Source organism: Mauremys reevesii, linkage group 3 (genome assembly GCF_016161935.1).
Source record: "Mauremys reevesii isolate NIE-2019 linkage group 3, ASM1616193v1, whole genome shotgun sequence".
Lineage (NCBI taxonomy): Eukaryota > Metazoa > Chordata > Testudines > Geoemydidae > Mauremys > Mauremys reevesii.
The window spans coordinates 205,703,606-205,728,527 of record NC_052625.1 but is presented as its reverse complement, the minus strand read 5'-3'; the positions used below and the strand labels follow the sequence as shown (position 1 = coordinate 205,728,527).

Sequence of the window (24,922 nt, the reverse complement as noted above, 5' to 3'; positions counted from 1 at the left end):
AATATTGATGTGAAAGTAAGTGTCCTTTATATTGACAGCTATAAACCACGTGCCTTTCTCTAAGGATGGAATTATTGCTGCCAGAGTGACCATATAAAACTTGATTTTGCGGATGAAGCAACTGTGATGTCAGAGATTGAGGATTGGTCTCCACCTGCCTTTCTTCTTGGGTACCAGGAAGTAGGTTGAGTAGAATCTCTGATATTCGCTGATATAACGGGAGGAATGTGTTCTATTGCTCCCCATTGTAACACATTCACCTCTTGGGCGAAAATACTGTCATGACAGTGGTCCCCAAAGGGGGACAAGAAGCAGGGTTTTGAAGGACAAAGCATGATAAACTCGATCGTATAACCATGGTGGATGACATTCAACACCCATCTGATGTCTTGTGGGGTGCCGATGATGGCAGTACCGATGGATCAGTGCCCCAAATTGCTGGATCCTATTGCTTGTGGGTCTTTTTCTTGTATCTATGGGGCTTAGCACGTGCTCTTGTAACCCTTGGGCCGAACTAGTGGAAAGAGAATCTATCTTTTTTCATCTGGAGGAAGACTCAGTCCCATGCTTATGGGTGCGCTTCCTTACCTCCCAGTTAGGTCCCAGTGAGGTCCATGGGGGTGGTTCCACCAGCACCAGAGTTGGACATGGCAGCAGGAGGCTCACTCCTCGCTGAATCAGGATTGATGAGGGGGGTTCCCTGGCCTAAGTCCGAGTGAGGTCTCATGGCAAGCTCCATGAGAGGCTTCCAGATGCAAAGAGCTCTTCCTTCTCGGGTGCAGCTGGGGAAAAACTGGCAAATACTCGTCTGGCCACAATGTGAGCTTCCCCCAGGCAGTAGAAACAATGTTCATGGTTGTCACTGACCGAGATGAACACAGGCAGGAGGCACACAGTTTGAAGTTTGGAGTCCTGGGCATAGTCCGGTACCCACATGTTGGTACAGAAGGTGCAGTTTGGAGGGGAGGTTGAAAACCCCCAAAATCTATCTAAAAACAAGTACTACAACTATTGACTATTAGCACTAAGATGAAACTGGTAAAACTCATAAAAACTACATACAACTATTCTTTTTAAAAGTGCTTCAGAGACGAGAACAGTGAAAGTACAGATATGGACAATGCGTCGGAGAGAAGGAACTGGAGACGTGCTCTGTCTGCCCCACCCTTTATCACCTAAGATGGACGCATGAGGCAAGCCAAGATGCATGTGCAGACTAACAGACACTACTTTCAAATTCTCCAACTCCAGGCGCATGGTGCACATGCGTAACCTTCAGTGGAATACAATCGGGTGGCCCTATTAAAGCACCAAGTACATATATTACTGGTCTGGACTTTATTCCTGCTCGCACGTTATAAATGTGATCAAGTTATGATCACTTGTACCTAAGCCACCATCAACGTTTATTTTTGTAATCAGTAGGCCTGTGCAGATACAAAATGTATATCCACGGATATAAATCGGTATCTGCGGCGCTGCACGGCTCTGCCAGGAACTGCACTGGTGAAAGCAGCAGCATGTTGAGCCACCACTCCCAGGAGCCAGCACCCTCCACCAGCAGCTCCTCTGGCATGGCTGTACTGCCCGCAGCCCCGGCCCCGGGGCGGGCCCCAGACTCATTGGCAGCTCTCCCTGGTCATGTTAGTCAGTGGCGGATTTGCCACTGGGCCAATGGGGTCCATGCCCAGGGGCCCCTGGAAAAATGGGCGCCCTATGCCATAACCTCCTCTATCCACCTGACACTCCTGCCAGGGATGGGGGAAGGCCCCCACCCTGATCCTCCTCTCCAGCAGGAGCACCGGGTGGCGGGGGAGGGCAAGGCTAGCCCCCATGTCCCGATCCCATTTCCCCAGGAGGAGCAGGGAGAGTGGGGAACTGCAGGCAGAAGGGGTCAGGAGTGGCCCCCACTTGCTCTGGCCCAGGGCCCCACAAAAGCTTAATCCACCTCTGGTGCTAGTGCGTGCAAGCGGCTCGCACACTTCCACAAGAAATTCCTTCCACGCACCAGTCTGTGTGTCATGCCGGGCAGTGTGTGAGCTGCTTCCACACACTAGCGGAACTAGGGACAGCTGTTTCAACTGTATTTTTTCTCTTCGCCTTGCTCAAAATAGCCTTTTATTTTTTTGGTGCGGGTTAGTAAATGTATTAGATGAATAAACATATTTAGTTTCACATGAATAAAATAAAGTGATTAAACTGTCAGCATCTTATCCTAATATATTGTTCTTTACATGTAATTATGCAGTCTATAAAAAGAAACAATTTAAAGGGTGGCGAGATTGTAACTTACATGGGGTTCACAGTAAGTGAAGAAGAAATATAGGACATGACTGAAGTAGCTGCAGTTCTTAACTGTTAATTTCCAAGTTTTTGCACTTAGAAAGGTTTTATTTTTATTTTATTTTATTTATTTATTTATTTTATTGCAAATGAGTTATTCTATGAAAATTCATGTTGTGGCTATTAGGATTGAAATGTGTATCAATACCTAACTACACCTCTGCCCCGATATAACACTGTCCTCGGGAGCCAAAACATCTTACTGCGTTATAGGTGAAACTGTGTTATATCGAACTTGCTTTGACCTGCTGGAGTGTGCAGCCCCCCCACCCCCGCCAGAGCACCGCTTTACTGCATTATAACCAAATTCGTGTTATATCGGGTCGCGTTATATCGGGGCAGAGGTGTATTCAATTTTAACTAAATCTTCGGTGAGCTTAAACACAAAAAGGAAGCTAACAAGAAGTGGAAACTTGGTCAGATGACTAGGGAGGAGTATAAAAATATAAAAATTGAGCATGCAGGGGTGTAATCAGGAAGGCCAAGGCATAATTGGAGTTGCAGCTAGCAAGGGATGTGAAGGGTAACAAGAAGGGTTTCTACAGGTATGTTAGCAACAAGAAAAAGGTCAGGGAAAGTGTGGGACCCTTAATGAATGGGGGAGGCAACCTAGTGACAGATGATGTGGAAAAAGCTGAAGTACTCAATGCTTTTTTTGCCTCAGTCTTCACAGACAAGGGCAGCTCCCACACTGCTGTCCTGGGCAACACAGTATGGGGAGGAGACAAGCAGCCCTCAGTGATGAAAGAACAGGTTAAGGACTATTTAGAAAAGCTGGACATGCACAAATCCATGGGTCCAGATCTAATGCATCCGAGGGTGCTGAGGGAATTGGCTGATGGGATTGCAGAGCCATTGGCCATTATCTTTGAAAACTCGTGGCGATCGGAGGATTGGAAAAAGGCAAATATAGTGCCCATCTTTAAAAAAGGGAAGAAGGAGAACCCAGGGAACTACAGACCAGTCAGCCTTACCTCAGTCCCTGGAAAAATCATAGAGCAGGTCCTCAAGGAAACCATTTTAAAGCACTTGCAGGAGAGAAAGGTGATCAGGAACAATCAACATGGATTCACCAACGGCAAGACATGCCTGACCAACTTGATTGCCTTCTATGATGAGATAACTGGCTCTGTGAATATGGGGAAAGCGGTGGACGTGATATATCCTGACTTTAGCAAAGCTTTTGATACGGTCTCCCACAGTATTCTTGACAGCAAGTTAAAAAAACTATGGATTGGACGAATGGACTATAAAGTGGATAGAAAGCTGGCTAGATTGTCAGGCTCAACAGGTAGGGATCAATGACTCAATAGCTAGCTGGCAGCCAGTATCAAGTGGAGTGCACAAGGGGTCAGTTTTGTTCAACATCTTCATTAATGATCTGGCTGATGGGATGGATTGCACCCTCAGCAAGTTCGCAGATGACACTAAGGGGGTGGGGGGGAGAGGTAGATACACTGGAGGGTAGGGATAGGGCCCAGAGTGACCTAGACAAATTGGAGGATTGGGCCAAAAGAAATCTGATGAGGTTCAACGGGGACAAGTGCACAGTTCTGCACTCAGGAAGGAAGAATCCCATGCACCACTACAGGCTGGGGACTGACTAGCTAAGCAGCAATTCTGCAGAAAAGGACCTGGGGATTACAATGGACAAGAAGCTGGATGAGAGTCAACAGTGTGCCTTTGTTGCCAAGAAGGCCAATGGTATATTGGGCTGCATTAGCAGGAGCATTGCCAGCAGATCAAGGGAAGTGAATATTCCCCTCTATTTGGCACTGGTGAGGCCATACCTGGAGTATTGCATCCAGTTTTGGGCTCCGCACTACAGAAAGAATGTGGACAAATTGGAGAGAGTTCACTGGAGGGCAATGAAAATTTTTAGGGGGCTGGGGCACATGACTTATGAGGAGAGGCTGAGGGAACTGGGCTTATTTAGTCTGCAGAAGAGAAGAGTGAGGGGGAATTTGATAGCAGCCTACCTGAAGGGGGGCTTCAAAGAGGATGGAGCTCAGCTGTTCTCAGTGCTGGCAGATAACAGAAAAAGAAGCAATGGTCTCAAATTACGATGGGGGAGGTCTAGGTTGGATATTAGTGTGATGTTGCACTCCATCTGAAGCTAGAAATATGAAGTATTACTCCAAAGTCCTATTGTAACTATGCAAAGTGTGGACCATTAATGGTGGCTTGGAATCTTGATGCCTCCCATTAACTAGGACAATTGGTCTCTAATGGCTCTGTTTACTCACAAACCTTCCTGGGTAAGTGCAGGCCAGCCCTGAAAGAATGGAGAATGAGGTCTTACAGTGACATGTGATCATGTCACCTGGTACAGGAATCCATCTTAACCTGGTGCTTTTCTATTCTGAAGGAGGGGTGGGTACCCAGACAGACAAAAGATTCCCGCCTGGTGCCAAAGCTATAAAAGGGGGTGGGACAGAGCAAAGGGGGCTGGAATTAACAAGAACTGTACGAGGGGAAAGGATTAGTCTCAGACTAAGGAGTCTAGTCTGTGAAAGAAGCTTATTGGAACATCTCTGAGGGTGAGATTTACCTGTATTCCATTTCTTAAATGTATTAGACTTGCATGTTTTGTTTTTATTTTGCTTGGTAACTTACTTTGTTCTGTCTGTTATTACTTGAAACCACTTAAACACTACTTTTTATACTTAATAAAATCACTTTTGTTTATTAATTTACCCAGAGTAAGTTATTGATACCTGGGGGATCAAACAGCTGTGCATATCTCCCTCTCAGTTTTATAGAGGGAGGAAAATTTATGAGTTTACCCCGTATAAGGTTTATACAGAGTAAAATGGATTTATCTGGGGTTTGGATCCTATTGGGAACAGGGTGTCTGGGTGCTGGAGATAGGTGACTTGCTGAGCAGTTTTTGGTTAAAATCTGCAGCTTTGGGGGCGTGGACCAGACCTGGGTCTGTGTTGCAGCAGACTAGTGTGTCTGGCTCAACAAGGTAGGGTTCTGAATTTCCAAGCGGGCAGTGGAAAACGGGCTCAGAGGTAATTCCATTACATCAGGTGACAGCCTCAAGGAGGTCTCTGTGACCGAACCTGTCACAATTAGGAAAAACTATTTCATTAGGAGGGTGGTGAAGCACTGGAACGGGGTTACCTAGGGAGGTGGTGGAATCTCCATCCTTAGAGGCTTAATCTTCTATGATTCTATGCCTGGAATTCCCTCTTTAAACCAGTATGATTAATGTCCACCCTGTTCATTTAATTGCAACTTGAAACTGATTTCTTCCACTTAGCCCACGTAGGATAATCTAAATGATTGCGTTCACCATCAAAAAGTGATTATACATTCATAGATTTTTATGGCCAGAATGGGCCATTCTGATGATCTCATCTGACCTCCTGCAAACATGGACCATAGAACCTCAGCAAGTAATTTCAATCAAGCCCACTGTTTGAGCCATAACATACCTTTTAGAATGACATCTGGTCTTGATTTAAAGAGAAAGTGAATGGAGATTCCACCAGCTCTCTAAGTAAACTGACCAAATAGATATTTACCCTCACTGCTAAAAATATTCATCTTATTTCCAGTCTGAATTTGTTTAGCTTCTGCTTCCAAATATTGGATATCATTATGCCTTTTTCTTCTAAATTAAAGAGCCATCTACTATTAGAAATCTTTTCTCCATGTATAGGTATATGCAGGTCATGATCAAGTCATTTTCAATCTTCTCTTGAATAAACTAAACAGATTTAGCTTCATAAATCTCACGCCACAAGACCTGTGTGATGGGGTCTACCATGCCTTCTTTGTCCCCTGCTGGAGGTGTCTACGCCCTGTGCTCAAGAAAAACCTACTCAGATCAGGCTACCAACAAGACTTAGTCCTCCAGAGCTTAGAAGGGCCAGGAGGAGACACTGAATAATCAGGAGCCAGCAGTGCAGTTAAGAATGCTTGCCTGCTACTTCTCAGGGGTAGCGCTGGGTGAGACTGGGACAGAAGAGAAGCTCCTCAGTGCTAGCACAGAACCCAAGGGCCAGGTCAGGGCCCTGCCCTGAAGTGCTTGTCTTGGCATTTTTCTTGTTTGTTTAAAGGCGCAGACAGCCGAATTCTGAGTTTTGTAATCTTAGTTAACTGTTTAGAGACTGATGCCAATCTTATGGCACTGGCCACCCTGCTTCAAGCAGGTCACAACTTGTGGACTAAGACAGAGGGTGGCTGCAGCATCAGGCTTGGTGTTATCAGGGTTGCTACAAAATCATCCCACCGGTGACATCCTGTTTTCCAGACCTTGAATTACTAGCTATAACTTGGGATGTGCTCATCATCTAGTTGTCTGTTGTACTATTTTTCTAAACTTTACTGCCCAGGTATCTTAGATTATCACATTCTTGGGTTAAGGATCTGTCTTCCACAATATATACAGTCCAGCTTCATGCACAATGAAGGCAAACATTTAATTATTTTAAAGAGATACTATGTTCAAGAACACCACTTTGCCAAAAAGAGCACCTTGTGTGCATAGTGTTTTCTTCCTTTGTGATGACATCAAAATTACAGTGGGTTATTAATCTGGTAAAAAGAGGGATGTAGGAAGGGATGGTGTTGGGGAAAAGAAGAAGACAACAAGTGCTTTGTTTTATATGTCTCAGATTGCAAGGCACTTAAGAGCAGGAATTGTATCGTCAGCACTGAGCAAAATGATAATGTCAAATAATTAAATAAAATTACGTACAACTCACAGAAAAGTATAATGTGCCTATTTATAAGCTCCTATTTGAAAACCTTTAAGATTTAACCTGTGATTCTAAGCCTATTACAAAAACATCTTTAGCTTTCAAAAGAAGTTTGCATAGAGATGATCAGTGCATTATTACAAACAAAGCTGAATTACCCAAGAGGAATGCTCCTTCATCTGATGTTGGTTGCTATGAGGGCCATTTGCATGGCCACGCCAAAAACAGTTTTGACAGAGCTGGTAGTTGTGGCACTGCTGGCATCGGTACCGGAAACCCATCATGCTCTCACACCGACAATATGAACATTCCACAGGATGGAAGACTTCAGGGGGGGAAAAGCAATAAGAGAATCTTAAAAAAGTGTTATTTTACTATTATCTGAAAAACCACACACAATAAATCTGAGTGCCCAATAAGGATGAAGTTCCTAAACATCAATAAAATTTGCTAACAATTTCATACTTATAAAAATGATTTACATTAAACAAGTTAAAATAATATATTTCTATTAAATGTGTCCCTATTCAGATACTGTCTGATCTTGAAATCTGTATGCAAGTTCGACAACCTAAAGTATACACAGTATACAAAAAGTCCTGTGGCACCTTATAGACTAACAGAAGTATTGAAGCGTAAGCTCATGCTCCAATACTTCTGTTAGTCTATAAGGTGCCACAGGACTCTGTCGCTTTTTACAGATCCAGACTAACACGGCTACTCCTCTGATACTTGACAGTATACAAAGGATTTTCAAACCCTAAAAAATGGGAGCCTACTAAAGAATGTGGTGCAAGTCCCACTGCTTGGGACTTCAAAACTAAATTGGCTAAAAAAATTAATGTACTGAAAGGAACAATCCTGCAATAGTAGGGAGATGGACTGGATGGCAGTCTTTTCCATCTCCATTATATGAGTCAATCCCAAAATAATATATGTTGCACAGTGTTAAAATACAGCCAGTACCCAGTTATAAAGTTGAGTTCTGAGTTTATTTTTGAGCACCCAAAAATATGCTAGGGGCCTTGCCAACAGAGACATTGTCCCTGTACCAAAGGGTTTACAATCTAAATTAGACATGACAAATAGTGAGGGTCATAAACAGACCAAAAAAGGTGGAGAGGAGATAGGGAAATGATGAACAAATGAACAAAAAAGAGCATATAATTATTCTGCAAGGCACATATTCCTCTAAGTGGTTCTGTTGACTTAAGTTTTTCCTTTGGAAAATTTGGAAAGGGGCAGCATGGCGATGGAAATGGAAGAAGGGTATAAAGGAACCTTCAAAGCTATCAACAATATCGGAGTGGAGAGAATGGGGTAATGCATAATGAAAACATGGTCACTGATGCAGACTTGGGCCAGAAGCATTGGGTCTTGAATCCAAGGATAGGGAATTTCAAGATGATATGCTGGGCAACAAGGAAACCAGTGAAAAGATCTTATGGAGTGAAAATGAAGTCAAAACCAAAAGGTGAGGGGAAATGATTTTGGTGACAGCATTTTGAATGGACAGCAGGGAGCAAGGTAAGTATCTACAAGATTGGAGAGGAGAAGGTTACAATAGTCAATATCAGCTATTATTAGAGCACAGACAAGCAATTCGGTCATCAGAAAAAGAACAGCCATACTGGGTCAGACCAAAGGTCCATCTAGCCCAGTGTCGTGTCTGACGACAGTGGCCAATGCCAGGTGCCCCAGAGGGAGTGAACAGAACAGGGAATCATCAAGTGATCCATCCCCTGTCGCCCATTCCCAGCTTCTGGCAAACAGATACTAGGGACACCATCCCTGCCCATCCTGGCTAATAGCCATTGATGGACCTATCCTCCAGGAACTTATCTATCTCTTTTTTGAATCCTGTTATAGGCTTGGCCTTCAGAGCATTGGCCTGCTAAACCCAGGGTTGAGAGTTCAATCCTTGAGGGGCCATTTAGGGATCTGGGCCAAAAATCAGTACTTGGTCCTGCTAGTGAAGGCAGGGGGCTGGAGTTGATGACCTTTCAAGGTCCCTTCCAGTTCTAGGAGATAGGTATATCTCCAATTTAAAAAAAAAATCCTCTAGCAAGGAGTTCCACAGGCTGACTGTGCATTGTGTGAAGAAATACTTCCTTTTGTTTGTTTTAAATCTGTTGCCTATTCATTTCATTTGGTGATCCCCCGTTCTTGTGTTATGCGAAGGAGTAAATAACACTTCTTTATTTACTTTCTCCACATCAGTCATGATTTTATAGACCTCTATCATATCTCCCCTTAGTCATCTCTTTCCCAAACTGAAAAGTACCAGTCATATTAATCTCTCCTCATACAGCAGCTGTTCCATACCCTTAATAATTTTTGTTGCCCTTTTCTGAACCTTTTCCAATCCCAATATATCCTTTTTTGAGATGGGATGACCACATCTGCACGCAGTATTCAAAGATGTGGGCATACCATGGATTTATATAGAGACAATATGATATTTTCTGTCTTAGAATGGAAAGAAATAAATTGGTGGATATTTTTGCAACATTGTTATAAAAAGTGACAAGATTGAGTCACAGCCTGGGTATAGGAGAAATAAGGTAGAATTGAAAATGACCCCCAGGTTACAGGCCTCAGAGCCTAGGAGAATGGAGGCGTGCTATCAACCATAATGGCAGTGGGAGAGAGTTTGTGAGGAAAGATTATGAGCTCAGTTTTATCTTTTATCTAAGTCAAATTTCAGATGACAGTGATCCATACAGGGTGAGATATCTGAGAGAGTGAGATATGCAAGACTGACCTGCAGGAGACTAGTATGGATGAAGAAGTATATAAAAATTGTCATTTTATGCAAATAGAGAAGAGAGGATACCCAGGGATAAAATGTAGAGTAAGAAGAGTAGGCAGACAAGAACATTTTTTCTAGGAAGTGGAGGAGAAAGACACCAAATGACACACTAAAAAAAGAAAAGCCTGTGGTAGAAGAATGAAAAGAGGACAGTCACAGAAAATAAGAAAGAATATCAAGGAGGAGGAAATGTCTGCAGCCAGGTCAAACAGGATGAGGATTAAGCACTGAGACTTAGTTAAGAAGAAAAAGACAGAAGGTTGAAACTATAGCTCAGATGGCAGTGATGTTGAGAGAGAGAAGTGCTTTGAAGAACTTGCTGCTACAGTAACGACTGTCATTCACATTTCTATTTTCAGATTGTCCTCCTAGACTTGACACCAACAGCTGTGGTTGTAAAAAGGATGATATACGGCAGAGGTGGCCAAATTTACTGACCCTCTAAGCCGCATACAACAATCTTCAGTAGTTCAAGAGTCAGGGCATGTCTGCAGGGGCTCAGGGCTTCAGCCCCGCAGTGGGGTGTTGGGACTAAGGGTTTGTGCCCTGTGGAGAGGAGGGTCTCAGGGCTTCAGCTCTGAGGGAGGTCCCTGTCTGAGTTTGAGGGGCTCCGCAAGCCACACTTCAACTGTAAAAGAGTTGCTGTTTGACCACCCCCTATATATGGCTAAGAAACTTCATTCTATCCTGAAAGACTTGGGCTGGCCACACTGATCTAGAGACAGCCTCACTCTTCACATCTGCTTTCCACTGGAACAATGGAGTTGTCATGAATGAGATTAGTGAGCAGGAGCGGCATCAGGGTTTTTGGCACTCTAGGCGCAGGGCCGGCTCTACCCATTTTGCCGCCAGTCCCGCGGCTCCGGTGGACCTCCCGCAGGCGTCCCTGCGGAGGGTCCACTCATCCCGTGGCTCCGGTGGACCTGCCGCAGGCATTCCTGCGGCTGCTCCACCGGAGCCCCGGGACCAGCGGACCCTCCACAGGCACGCCTGCGGGAGGTCCACCGGAGCCACCTGCCGCCCTCCCGGCAAAATGCCGCCCCCCCCCAAATCCTGGCGCCCTAGGCGACTGCGTAGGTTGCCTAAATGGAAGGGCCGGCCCTGTTAGTGAGCACTAAAAACAAAAGCTTTCTTTGTAGCTAGCCCAGGAATGAGGAACTCCTGGAACACATCAGAATGATCACAAAAACTCACTGCTATCAGAATGGAATGTAACATACCCTCCAAACTAGCTTCCACAATTGACCGGGTACATACACAAGCATTCCCTCCCCACCTAGGGGAAAGAAACTGACATCTTAGGTTTTTCTTTTAAAATCCTTGGAAGGCTCATCCTTGGACTAACTCTCCTGAGAGCTGGCTGGAGAAAATCTCAGAAAGATAGGTCTGAATTTGAATTTCAGTGAAAGTTGCAGCACATTTCCCAAGACAATGAATATGTCTTTCTAAGCTCTGCAAATGAGGCATTTTGCTCCACTCATCTTGTAGGGTTTATCCACCATCTCCCCAAACAGATGATGGCCTTTGGAGGGCAAGTGGAAAAAAAGTTACATACCTTCTTGTAACTGCTTTTCTTTGAGATGTGTTGCATATGTCCATTATTCTGTAGATATGTGCATACCTTGTGCACTGGTGCTGGAGTTGGCAGCCCCACCCATGGCCAAGATCTTCGTGAGCCAACTAAGGGTATAAAGGGCAGAGTCACCCCACCCCTTCTTCAGTTCCTTTGCACTGGAACCCAATGATAGACTCCGACACATCAGGGAAGGATGGTGGGTCACGTAATTGATATATGAAACACATCGCGAAGAACAACCATTACAGGATGGTAAATAATCATTTGTTCTTCAAGTGGTTGCATTATGATACAGAGAATGCCCAAGCTGTTAACGTAGGAGGAGGGGCTCAGAGCCTTATAGAAAGAGGGACTGTAGGACTGCCTTGCCTAGATCTGCATCTTCCCTCAAGTTGCAAAGTGCATATGGTCTAGTGAAAGTATGAACTGAGGACCGTGTTGCTGATCTACATACGTCCATAACAGGGATGTGTGCCAGAAATGCTGTTGAGATTGAATATGCTCTGAGCAAGTGTGCTGTGAGTCTATAAGGAGATATTACTCCTTCAGCAGCATAAGCCATTACGATGAAGAGCCTGTGTTGTGACTGGATGATGCCTCACTCATTCTGCATATGACAAGAACAGCTAGGAAGAACCCTGCAAGGGCTTTATCCTATCCAAGTAAAAAGTCAACATGTGCCAAACACTGAGGATGTGGAGTTTTCTCTCATACCTGTTCACATGCAACTTTGGAAAGAAAACTAGCAGACAGATTGGATTATGTGGCAGTCAGAGACCACCGTGGAGAGGAACTTCCAAGGAGCCTAAGTCAGACTTTGTCCTTCTGAAGAACGTGTAAGGTGGATCAGTGACCAATGCATTCGGTTCACTAACCCTCTTGGCAGAGATGATGGCCACTTAAAATACTACCTTCACTAGTAAGTGTAGAAAGGAGCACAGTGCCAAAGACTCTGAAAGAGGGTCCATAAGCACAGACAACTCCAAATTCAGATCCCACAGAGGTGTTGGGTCTCAGACTGCTGGAAATAATCTGTTTAGAACTTTCACGAATCTGGTCATGATGGAGAGAGTAAAAATAGTCCTGCCACTTATATGAGGATGGAAAGCCAAAGTCACCTCCAGATGCACCTTAACAGAGCTGAGCATCAGACCCAACTTCTTAAGGTACCAAAGATAGTCCAGGATTGTCTGAATGCTGGTCTGAGCTGGGGACACATTTTGGGAAGCTGTCCAGATGGAGAAATGCTTTTATTCACTCAAGTCAGTAGCTCTAGTGGAATATTTTCTATTGTTAAGGAGAACATTCTGGACAGCCACTGACCAATGCATTTCCTCCATACTCAGCCACCAGTGAACAATGCTGTGAAGCTCAGCCCTTGAGGATCTGGAGGCAGCACTCGTCCATGACTGTGCATTAGGAGGTCCTCTGTACCTGGCAACATGAAGAGTTCCTGAGTGGACAACTTGCAGAGGTCTGAATACCACATCTGCCTTGATGAGGCTGGAGCTGTAAGGACCAATTTGCCATGTTTCTTTCTTGAGCTTGATAATGACCCTGGGAATCAGGGACACAGGCGGGAGTGCATAAAAGAGGTGCTTGTCCCATGGACAAAGGAAAGTGTCTGATATGGATCAGGTGGCTGTGACCTACCCTGGAACAAAAGTGGGCACACTTCCTGTTCTGCTTTAGCAAAGCTTTTGATACGGTCTCTCACAGTATTCTTGACAGCAAGTTAAAAAAGTATGGGCTGGATGAATGGACTAGAAGGTGGATAGAAAGCTGGCTAGATTGTCGGGCTCAACTGGTAGAAATCAATGGCTCGATGTCTAGTTGGCAGCCAATATCAAGCGGAGTGCCCCAGGAGTCGGTCCTGGGGCTGGTTTTGTTCAACATCTTTATTAATGATCTGGATGATGGGACTAATTGCACCCTCAGCAAGTTCGCAGATGACACTAAACTGGGAGGAGAGGTAGATACGCTAGAGGGTAGGGATAGGGTCCAGAGTTACCTAGACCAATTGGACCAAAAGAAATCTGATGAGGTTCAACAAGGACAAGTGCAGAGTTCTGCACTTAGGAAGGAAGAATCCCATGCATCGCTACAGGCTGGGGACCAACTGGCTAAAGAGCAGTTCTGCAGAAAAGGACCTGGGGATTACAGTGGACAAGAAGCTGGATATGAGTCGGCAGTGTGCCCTTGTTGCCAAGAAAGCCAATGGCATATTGGGCTGTACTGGTAGGAGAATTGCCAGCAGATCGAGGGAAGTGATTATTCCCCTCTATTCGGCACTGGTGAGGCCACACCTGGAGTATTGCATCCAGTTTTGGTCCCCTCACTACAGAAGGAATGTGGACAAATTGGAGAGAGTCCAGCGGAGGGCAACGAAAATAATTAGGGGACTGGGGCACATGACTTACAAGGAGAGGCTGAGAGAACTAGGGTTATTTAGTCTGCAGAAGAGAAGAGTGAGAGGGGATTTGATAGCAGCCTTCAATTAGCTGAAGGGGGGTTCCAAAGAGGATGGAGCTAGGTTGTTCTCCGTGGTGGCAGATGACAGAACAAGAAGCAATGGTCTCAAGTTGCAGTGGGGGAGGTCTAGGTTGGATATTCGGAAACACTATTTCACTAGAAAGCTCGGCTTGACAAAGCCTTGGCTGGGATGATTTAGTTGGTGTTGGTGCTTTGAGCAGGGGATTGGACTAGATGACCTCCTGAGATCTCTTCCAACCCTAATATTCTATGGTTCTATGATATCCTATAAAAATTAATTCCATGAGATGATCCATCTATCTATGCGAAGAGTAGGAGCAGCGTGTTGGTCCTAGACTGGTGAAGTTGATACTCTTCGGACCTGCTAAACAGGATATCATGCGGGTTTCGTGAACTGTCCATTTCCTGCTCCTCTTAGGAAGGGTAGCAACTACCATTTTCTTCAGGAACTTTCTTCTGATTTGGTGAGAGAGGTAAAGCGTAGTTTTCCACAAAACGAGGCTATGGTGACAGGGCTGCAATATTTGATTGGAAAACTACCTGAGCAGTTCACAAGAGTAGAGGAGTGACCAGTTAACAAATAATTGGGAATACATTCTTCCCCCACGACTTTTCCCTGGATTAAATATCACTACTAAAGTAATCTTCTTTGCAAAGGAACAGGTCAGATATATTTTATTGTCTGCATCATCTTTTAAAGAAAAATCCAAAGAAACAAGTTAGTCAGATAATTTGCTGACGTTCATATACAACTAATTTGTTAGGTGCCTCACTATAAGCACAGATAAAGACATGATCCCTGTTCCAAGGAGTTTACAATCTATTAAAATCTTTCTAAAAATATAAATACCTAGCTAGGGTGACAGGGCAGTCAAGTGTAAAAAGGAGAAAAATAACTTTTCACACTACTAGGGTGTTTTCCTACATTTTTTCCTCTTTTACAGAGGGAAGGAGGGAAGTAGAGTGTAGGAATTTCTTCCACTTGGATTTACAATGGCTTCTTCTTCAGTCAAAACTCTATTTTCTTCCATGGACCTTATTTCTACAGAAAGCTAACAAAATGGATTAGAAGGCCCACTGAATGTAATACTATTGGTATTATATTGCACATCTCCTCAAAAACTGAAGCATGTCTCTCAAAAATGATGTCCTAGGTTTCTTTAGAATAGCGTTACTGATTAAAGAAAACTTGATCTGATGCCTTGTGAGAGAAGAGAATTTCTCTTACCTGTAAGTGGTATTTTTCCAATGGAATAAACTCAATCCACAACTTAATGGGTTTTTGTTTATCTCACATAAGAACAACCATAGGCAACCAAGGAAACGACAATTTTTTTGGGTGCCAATCCAGGTGTCCTCAAGCTTCTCTCAAGTACCCCAGCTGTATCTGCCATATTACTTAACTAGAATACTTACAAACTACAAAGAAGATGAGCATCTGATTGGAAGGAAAAGTTAGCCAACAAAGGTGCTCCACTCTGACAAGGTGCAATCAAAAAGAAACTTTTTATAGTGCTGTCAATCAATGAATGGTTCCAGAACTAGAAAAAACACACTAACTAGAAACTCACAAACACTATCCAGGAATGAAAAATTACAGAGTTAAAAAAATAGAAGCAAAGAATGAGACTCAATCAAACAAAAAAACACAAAAGATGGGTCATTGTGGATTGAGCTTATTTCATCTGAGAAACACCATTTACAGGTTAGAAAAGTTGTCTATTCCTTAAGTGAATAAGCTCAGTCAACAATTTAATGGGATCTTTATAACAATCTTATAACCACAACAAAGGGAGAGGTATAGGATTACTTTTCAAGCATTGCAATTAGAACTACTCTAGTGAAGAATGCTTTGGGGGAGGTATGTACATAAATGTAAGTACAAACACCATGCTTATAGCTTCACAAATCTATTCTACAAATATTTCTCAACCTGTGAGGTAACAGCACCTCTAAGCAATTGCATACCCACAGTGAGCAGGGTTTACCCTAGGCAAAGAGAAGTTACTTCCCATCAACTGTTCTTCAAAAGTCAGTCACATATGTGAACTCACACCTGTAGGATATGCTGCCCCTTGGTGATAAGCCACAGAACCCTCTTCAAAGCCAAGCCCAAGGAGGAGGGGTGTGCAGACACCCTCTTCTGACATTGACTTTCAAGACTATGAGGGAGTACACATACTGCCAGGAGTAAGGCCCTGTGGCTGCGCCTGCTCAGTACTCCTGACATCCTAACGAGCCAGCTACACTGCCTGACGGACCGCCCTGCTTGACTGGCTGAGGAAGCTAGCAGGCCAGTTCTTAAGCTCAGCAGCAGCGGCTCACTGGCTGCTCAATGCACATGCCCACAGACTCTCTGCCTCTCTGTGCTTCTTTCTCACCAAGCCCTGGTCCTGCTCTGCTCCCCTACAGCTCCTGCCCTGCACCCAGTCTTTTTTCCATCCTGCCCCAGCCTTGTTCCTACCTCAGAACCAGCCCTGGTCCTGCCTTCCCTAACTTCGGGTAATCCAGTTCTGAGCTTTGGCTCTGATTCCTGACTGTGACTCTCTTGCAACCCTTGGCATTGACATTTAGACTCTGACTCTAGTTAGGATCTTTAGCTCTGCTTCCTGGTACTGGCCCTGTCTTGACCCCTGGCTCTGGCATTCAGATTCCAACCGCTGGGCCTGACTCTCGCTCCAACCATTAGGCCTGACCGCCTATGACCCAGTCTCCTGACATATACATCCCACCACTACCCACAAATGCATCAGTTTCTTCTCCTGAACTGCAGAGTGCTGATCAAACAAAAAACTCCAAGGCAAAGGAGGACAGGAAGCATGAATACATGAAGGCAAATCTTAAATAATAAGTTACTAGTGAGTAACCTCTCTTCTTCAAAGGACTCTGTATTCCACTTGGCTAAAACTAGTGATCAGTACTGCCTGGGCGGAAGGTGGATGAAGAGTTTATAACATATGCGTGGTAGCACTACCCTGACAAATAGAGCATTGGAGCATGATGCTAAGTCTAAAGAACAGCAATTGGAGAAAGTATGCACTACATTTTAAGCTGTTCTCTGCTGATTTCCAGTATTAGGAATTGCCTAAGACATGGCACAGAAGCTGCAATGGCTCTATTCAAATGGGTCCTTAACCCTGTAGGCCCTGGTAACTTAGCTATGTTGTAACAGAGTTCTACACAAGCCTTAACCCACTTAGATATCTCGGTGTTGACTGGTTCTCTTTAGCAGCTTTCCCTATATGCTACAAATAGCCTATTAATCTTTTAAACGGGTTTTGTATTCTTGGCATCCAAAGTGTGGAGATGTATGAGAACAATGACTGGGAAACAACTAAAGGAGAGAAATATACTGGCTAAGGTGCATTAAGCTAGAATGAGGTCTATGCACCACTTAATTTTTGTGCACTACAGTGTAGGAGGGAATGGCCATTAGAGCTTGGAGCTCACTGACTCTTCTTGCTGATGTGATTATAGCCAACAAGAATGGTGTTTTAGGGAAGTGTACCTGAGAGATCCAAACGGAGTCCGCTTCAACTTGGTTTGCACCAAATCTAGATCCCAGGAAGGAGGTGGTTTTCTTACTCCAGGAAAAGCATTAGTAAGTCTTTTTAGGAATCTGGCTATTGTTTGATGGGAAAATACCATTTTGTTCTGCACAGGATGGCAGTGGGCTGAGATAGCATCCAGGCGTATATTAATGCTGTTAGTGAGAGTCCTTGTGACTTAACATTAAACAGTCCAATATAGCATGAATTCCTGTTTGTGTCAGGGTAAGATTCTTGCTACTGGACCACATGGAGAACCTTTTCCAGTTTTGGAGATAGCACTTCATAGTGGACTTCATCCTTGTCCAGAGCAAGCCTGATCAGTGACCATCACTGTAGGTTATTATCCAGGCCAAAAGGCAAGATGTCTCTGGGTTGATATGAAGAAATTGGCTGCTCCTCTGAGGCAGGAGGTCGATCTGGAGACAGTGGAAGTGGGAAAGGAGATTCTTCAGGAACTTTAGGAGCTCTGTATTCCAGTGTTGTCTTCGCCATAATACGGCCATATGAATCATTGTTCTGTCTCTCTATCTTCCATACCACTGGGAAGGAGTGGGATTGGAGGCTTCCACTGCAACCCAGAAGAAATCATCTGACAATGACTTTCCAGTCTTTGCCTAATCACTTCACATTTTCTCTGGAGATGAAGAGCTCCATTTATGACTCTTCTCCTGAATATGGAGATGGTTACTAACAGTGTCAAGAATCATTCAAGTTCATAGAATCATAAAAGTGTAGGACTGGAATGGACCTCAATAGGTATTCTAATCCAATCCTCTGCACTCAAGGCAGGACTAAGTAATAACTAGACCATTCCTGATTCTGGACTTTCTCCAATTTGTCCACATCGTTCCTGAAATGTTTCACCCAGAACTGAACATAGTATTCCAGCTCAGGCCTAATCAGCACGGAGTAGAGTGGAAGAATTACTTCTCGTGTCTTGCTTACAACACTCCTGCTATGATGTTTGCATTTTTTTGCAACAGTGTTACACTGTTGATTCATATTTAGCTTGTGATCCACTATGACCCTCAGATCCCTTTCTGCAGTACTCCTTTCTAGGCAGTTATTTCCCATTTTGTATGTGTGCAACTGATTGTTCCTTCCTAAGTGGAGTGCTTTGCATTTGTCCTTATTGAATTTCATCCTATTTACTTCAGACCACTTCATCTGTTTGTTCAGATCATTTTTAATTTTAATCCTATCCTTCAAAGCACTTTCAATCCCTCCCAACATGGTATTGTCTGCAAACATTAAAAGTGTACTCTCTATGCCATTACCTAAATAACTGATGAAGATATTGAACAGGAGACTGATTTCTGTGGGACCCCACTAGATATGCTCTTCCAGCTTGATTGTGACCCACTGATAACTACTCTCTGGGAACAGTTTTCCAAGTTATGCACCCACCTTACAGCAATTCCCTCTAGGCTATATTTCCCTAGTTGGTTTATGAGACGGTCACGCAAGACAGTGGGTAAGTCTACATTACCTGCCAGATCGGTGGGTAGCGATCGATCTATCAGGGATCGATTTATCGCGTATAGTGTAGACGCAATAAATCGATCCCCGATCCCTCTCTCATCAATTGCTGAACTTCAGCAGTGCGAGAGGTGGAAGCAAAGTCGACGGGGGAGCTGCAGCCATCGATCCAGCGTCACAAAGACACAAACTAAGTAATTTTAATTCGATCTAAGATACGTCGACTTCAGCTACGCTATTCTTGTAGCTGAAGTTGCGTATCTTAGATTGATCCCGCCGCTCCCTGTAGTGTATACCAGGCCAGTGTCAAAAGCCTTACTAAAGTCAAGATATACCACATCTACCGTTTCCCCCTATCCACAAGGTTTGTTATCCTCTCAAAGAAAGCTATTAGGTTGGTTTGACATGATTTGTTCTTGACAAACCCATTCTGACTGTTATTTATTATCCCTCATGCATCCGACAAAGTGGGTATTCACCCACGAAAGCTCATGCTCCAAAACGTCTGTTAGTCTATAAGGTGCCACAGGACTCTTTGCTGCTTTTACAGATCCAGACTAACACGGCTACCCCTCTGATACTTATTATCTTATTATCTTCTGGGATCGCCTAATTTTGGCAATTAATTTGGCAATTGATCTTTGATTATCAGCAGGTAAGTATGCCCAGTGGTCTGTGATGGGATGTTAGATGGGTTGGGATCTGAGTCACTACAGAGAATTCTTTCCTGGGTGCTGGCTGGTGAGTCTTGCCAACATGCTCAGGGTTTAACTGATCGCTATATTTGGGGTCGGGAAGGAATTTTCCTCCAGGGCAGATTGGCAGAGGCCCTGGAGGTTTTTCGCCTTCCTCTGCAGCATGGGGCATGGGTCAATTGCTGGAGTATTCTCTGCAGCTTGAGGTCTTCAAACCACAATTTGAGGACTTCAATAACTCAGACATAGGTTAGGGGTTTGTTATAGAAGTGGATGGGTGAGATTCTGTGGCCTGTATTGTGCAGGAGGTCAGACTAGATGATCATAATGGCCCCTTCTGACCTTAAAGTCTATGAGTCTATGAGATGTTTGCAATTTGATTACTTGATTTACTCCATTATCATTTCAGGCACTGAAGTTCCGCTGACTAGTCTGTAATTCCTCGGATTGGCTTTATTCCTTATTGTTGGTCCTGCATTGTCCTGCTCAGGGAAATCTGCCTGCACATTCATCTCCTCCTCATGATGTAGCCCTATGTAGTTGATCCTGTGTTTGATTCACCAATGCCAAAGAGTTTTCTTGCTTCAACTAATGTAGGGACCACACCCATTCCTGTTTTGTATAATACAGGGCCATGGTATTGTCTGTTAGGACCTGTTCTACTTAGCACTAAAGACATGGTAGAAAGGCCTTGAGAGCATAGCAAAAAGCCCTGAATTCCAGATGGTTGATGGCTCTGCTGCTTCCAATTCGTCAAATTTAAACTTCTTATTCTTGCCTTTAAAGCTCTGCACAATTCCATTGTGATCTACACCTCAAACCGAAATTCTTATCCTCATTGCTCAATCATCTATGCTACCCTCTGCCTCTTTCATTTTCTCCCATCTTTCTGTTTTCTTAAATGAAATATCCAAAGCTCCATGTCTCGCAGTCATATTCGAGTGAGGTGATTATATTTTGATCCTGAGGCAGACTCCATGCTCCCTCCAAAGCCTGTGAGTGAGCCTGCTAAATGCCAAGCTGGCCTTTGCCAGGCACTGGATGATCTCATCATACATTGCATTGCTGGTAAGTATGCTACCCAGTTAGCAGAATTTCCTGACCGAGCTGAAGGGTGTGTTGTCAATTGTGATGATGGGATCATGAGATCAATGATGCTGGTAGTATGGTGCTGACTGGTTATGAAACTGAAGCATGCTGAGGCATAGGCAGAACCATCCATGATAAGTTGAATGTCCTTAAGCACGTGTGCAATGAGGGCACAGTCGTCAGCAAACAGGAGCTCTCTTAATAGCTGTTCAGTTACCTTGGGGCAAGCCCTGAGTTTTAGATCGAATAGACCCCCAACCAATCTGAACTGGATGTGTACACCTCTGTCAAAGTCCTGGAATGTGAACAAGAACATGGCTTAAAAGACCACCACATCTTTGTTCGGTGCTGCTGGTGACAGGGAAGGCTTCTGTTGAGTCACCACGGACCATCAACCTGGCCATCATGTCATCGTGAAATGAGCAGATGACCACAATCATCTTCTCTGGGCAACTAAATTCATGAAAAAGTTTCCGTAGGCTCTTGTGATTCACCATGTTGAAGGCTTTGATCAGGTTAAAAACCACCATGTACAGGTCCTTGTTCTGTTCACAAACCTTCTGTTGTATTTGTCAGGCTGGAAAAATCATGTCCATGATGCCACAGCCAGCACAAAAGCCACACTGTGACTCTGGACGCAATGTGTCCATTGGGTGAACACAAACCTGTTGAAAACTCCTAGGGCATATAGTCTTGATGTATTTCCTGACCGAGTGAGAACCTCCACATTTGTACACTTCAGGCAGAATGCCGATGGGGTCTTGAGACTTGCCCATGGATAGTTGCTTGATAGCCTTAGTAACTTTGCCTAAAGAAGGGTCCACAGACAGCTCCTTCAGGACAACACATTGTGGGAGTGAGTCAATGGCTTCATCAGACATAGTAGATTGACAGTTAAGGAGACTCGTAAAGCGCTCTGCCCAGTGATAGAGAAAATTGCTTTTGTCTGTGAACATCCAGTTACCATCTGCTGTGAGGACAGGGGCTGTACCCACTGGATTTTGGGTAATACACAGCATGGAGACCTTCGCAGAAGGCCTTCACATCATGTTTGTCAACCCCTTCCTGCAGAGCTGCAGCCTTTTGCTCCCATCAGTGTTTCATTAGCCTTAATCGGGTTTGAAGTGCATGTCTGGCCTGATGGCACCTGGTCTCCTTCATTACTGATTTCTTGTCCAAGATGTAGGACTTGAGTGTGATGTGCATTGTCTCCAGTAGCCAGGCTATCTCAGGATCATTCTCATCAAACCAGTTGTGGTGTTTCCGCCTTACAAAGCCAAGAACCTTGGATGCCACATGATATGTGACATCTCTGAGCTTCTGCCAGGTTGCCTCAATATCTGTGGAGTTCTCTGGGACCTCAGCTAATGCAATCTCCAGTATCTGTTTCAACTTGGATTGTTTGCTAGGGTCTTTCATGGAAGCCACACTGATCTTTTTCACTGGTTTGAGGCATCTTCTCGGATGCTTTGGTGAGAAGTGTGGCAACATGATGCTTCTCACAAGTCAGTAATCTGACCAGCATTCAGCATCTCTCAAAGAGCAGGTGGTGTACACATCTTTAATGTCTTTAGACTGTACAATTACATAGTCCAGTATGTGTCACTGTCTGCACATGGATGCATCCATGTTGTCTTATATTTATTGGCCTATGGGAAGACAGTGTTGGTAATAGTGAGATTGAACTTGGTACACTTGGAGAGAAGCAGTTGGCCATTGGAGTTTGACCTTCCAAAGCTGTGATGACCTAACCCCTTCTTCCATGTATCTAAGTCAGCTCCCACAGGAGCACTAAAATCTCCAAGGACAATAAGTTTATCCTGGTATGGCACCCCTCTGATGATCCTGCTAAGATCTTCATAAAACACCTCCTTGATCTCGGTGTATGAGTCATTGTCAGTGCACAGTCACTGATAATGGTGGCATACTGGTTTCTATGTGGAGCACTATAAGTCAGTCATTGACTCTCTTGGGGAGTGAGACAAACTTGTGAGCAATGTTGGACCATATGACGAACCCTACCTCTGACTGTCTTGGAGGGCAGTGATGTCTATGTTATACCTCTTCAGTGTTTTGGCAACAAGGGTCGTCCTACGTTCAGTCTTTGCTCATTGTCAAGAAGAGTTCTGACATTCCATGAACCAAATTGGTGTCAAGTATCAGAGGAGTAGCCGTGTTAGTCTGGATCTGTAAAAGCAGCAAAGAGTCTTGTGGCACCTTATAGACTAACAGATGTTTGGGAGCATGAGCTTTCGTGGGTGAATATCCGACGAAGTGGGTATTCACCCACGAAAGTGCATGCTCCCAAACGTCTGTTAGTCTATAAGGTGCCACATGAACCAAATTGTCATCTTGAATTTGTGTTTTATTTTGACCACTGAGTTGAATGACTAGCCAGGAGTAGTAGCCTGACAGATACAGAAAGTGCAGGCTATGTTTAGGATTCATGTTCAGTTCCCTTTCCCCAGATTGGGGAGAGGAGCGCTGTGCCTAAAAAAGGCCAGCTCTATCACCTAAGGTGGATAAGAACTCCTTATCTACCCTGATCTATGGAGAATGACCATCACCCTAAGGCCACCTGTGTGAAGAGCTGTAAATAAGGACTGCCAGCAGCATCCTCTGCCTGTCCCTGTCACCCCTGGACTTTGGTAAGTTTATTGGGTTAAATTAGAATGAATTGGGTGTGTACACATCTATAGTCTGTGTAAAATATCCTTGTAATACTATTGCCCTGTCGTCACTCACTACTCCCCCATTTATTTCACCCACCTGTGACATCTTGTTTTAGAAAAAGATTATCAGTTTTTTGGGGCAAGGACTGCTTCTGTAGAGTGTCTAGAACAATTGGGCCCTGACCTGGTTGGGGCCTCCAGGTGCTACATGCACCTTGAGGTGCTGATACAATAGGTGAATGACATATCTCATGGTTACTTATTCCATTAAATGTGTGCGTGCATGTATTTATTACATACACACACATATTGTGCAGAAGTCCGTGGTTTGATGAATAGAGAAAAGCACAGAGAAAGGCACAAAGTTGGGAGAGGGAGAAGCAAACAAATAGGGCATTGAGGCTGGCACTCCTGGTAAAGCAGAGTGGATGGGGCAATGAGAAATAAGAGAAGATTGAGACATAGGCAAGGGCAGAGTCTGCAGGGTCATGAATGACACACAAGAAGTTTGAATTTGATATAGTGAACAAGGCATATTCACTGGAAACATTCTTAGAAGGGGATGACGTGGTCCATTTGACAGGCATGGAAGATAATTTTAGCTGCAGGATTTTGGACAGACTGGAGTATGACAGATATGGGTTTCAGAAAGACTTAAGTGGAAGACAATTTAGTAATCAAGGCAAAAGGCTATTGCAGTGGGGACAAGCAGTCTAGCTGCTGAAACAGGAAAGGTGGTAGGGTTTTTAATATGTTGAGGAAAAATTGGGAAGATTTGATCATACCTAAGAAGTGACAAGAAAAGATGAGGGAGAAATTCATTACCCAAGATTCTGGCCAAAAAAAAAAAGGGGGGGGTGGGGGTTGGGTTAAGTCCTTGGTGAACCACTGGGTCCACAAATGATGACTGTCTCAAAAGTGGAAATTGTGATTTCTGAGACTGGACGATGTTATGCCTCACAGAATGTGTTGACATATCTAGCATGCCAGTCAAAGACCAGGTTGCACACAATGCCTCACCACAAGAAGTATATCTGTTGTCCTTTTAGCCTTCTCCAGTTTTTCAAACCCTAATCACTTCTCAGAGAAATACCTTCTTGTGTAGGTGTAACTGGGAACTTGTAGCTAAGGAAAGCACTGGACATGGATGGAGAGAGCTCAGCCCTCATGTTGTTCATGGTGGGAGGCAGAAAGTGATTGGTGCACTCATGAGACACTCAGCAAGGACACCTGAACTGGCAACCAAAAATCTTCCACATCATCAACTGATAATACTTGTTAAAGTGCGATGCAAGTAAAAATCCTTTAAAAGTTGTCGACGAGCTTGTTCATTTACAGAAATTGTTTTTTCTGAAGGTTATATTTTTTATTTTAAATCCTGTGTTGTTAATTATGTTAATATTCAAATTAAAAAGAAAAGTTTAAAATAATAGGATTGTTCTAGATTATTGTTTAATTTTCTGTGTAATTATAGGGTTGTGTTTTCAGAAGTGATGAGCA

General features: G+C 44.0%; 1 protein-coding gene across 16 annotated transcripts in view; it reads right to left on the bottom strand.

Annotated features, from left to right (window-relative positions):
- DTNB (dystrobrevin beta) overlaps positions 1-24,922 on the bottom strand; it is a 387,737-nt gene that overhangs the window by 237,819 nt on the left and 124,996 nt on the right. For all 16 annotated transcript variants that reach the window (XR_005595613.1, XR_005595609.1, XR_005595612.1 and 13 more), the window contains one exon: positions 7,214-7,380. Coding sequence is in view for 10 of the 16 variants with exons in the window: in XM_039528646.1 (XP_039384580.1) it covers positions 7,214-7,380 (167 nt within the window). In the remaining 6 variants the exon portion in view is untranslated. The remainder of the gene's footprint in view (positions 1-7,213; positions 7,381-24,922) is intronic.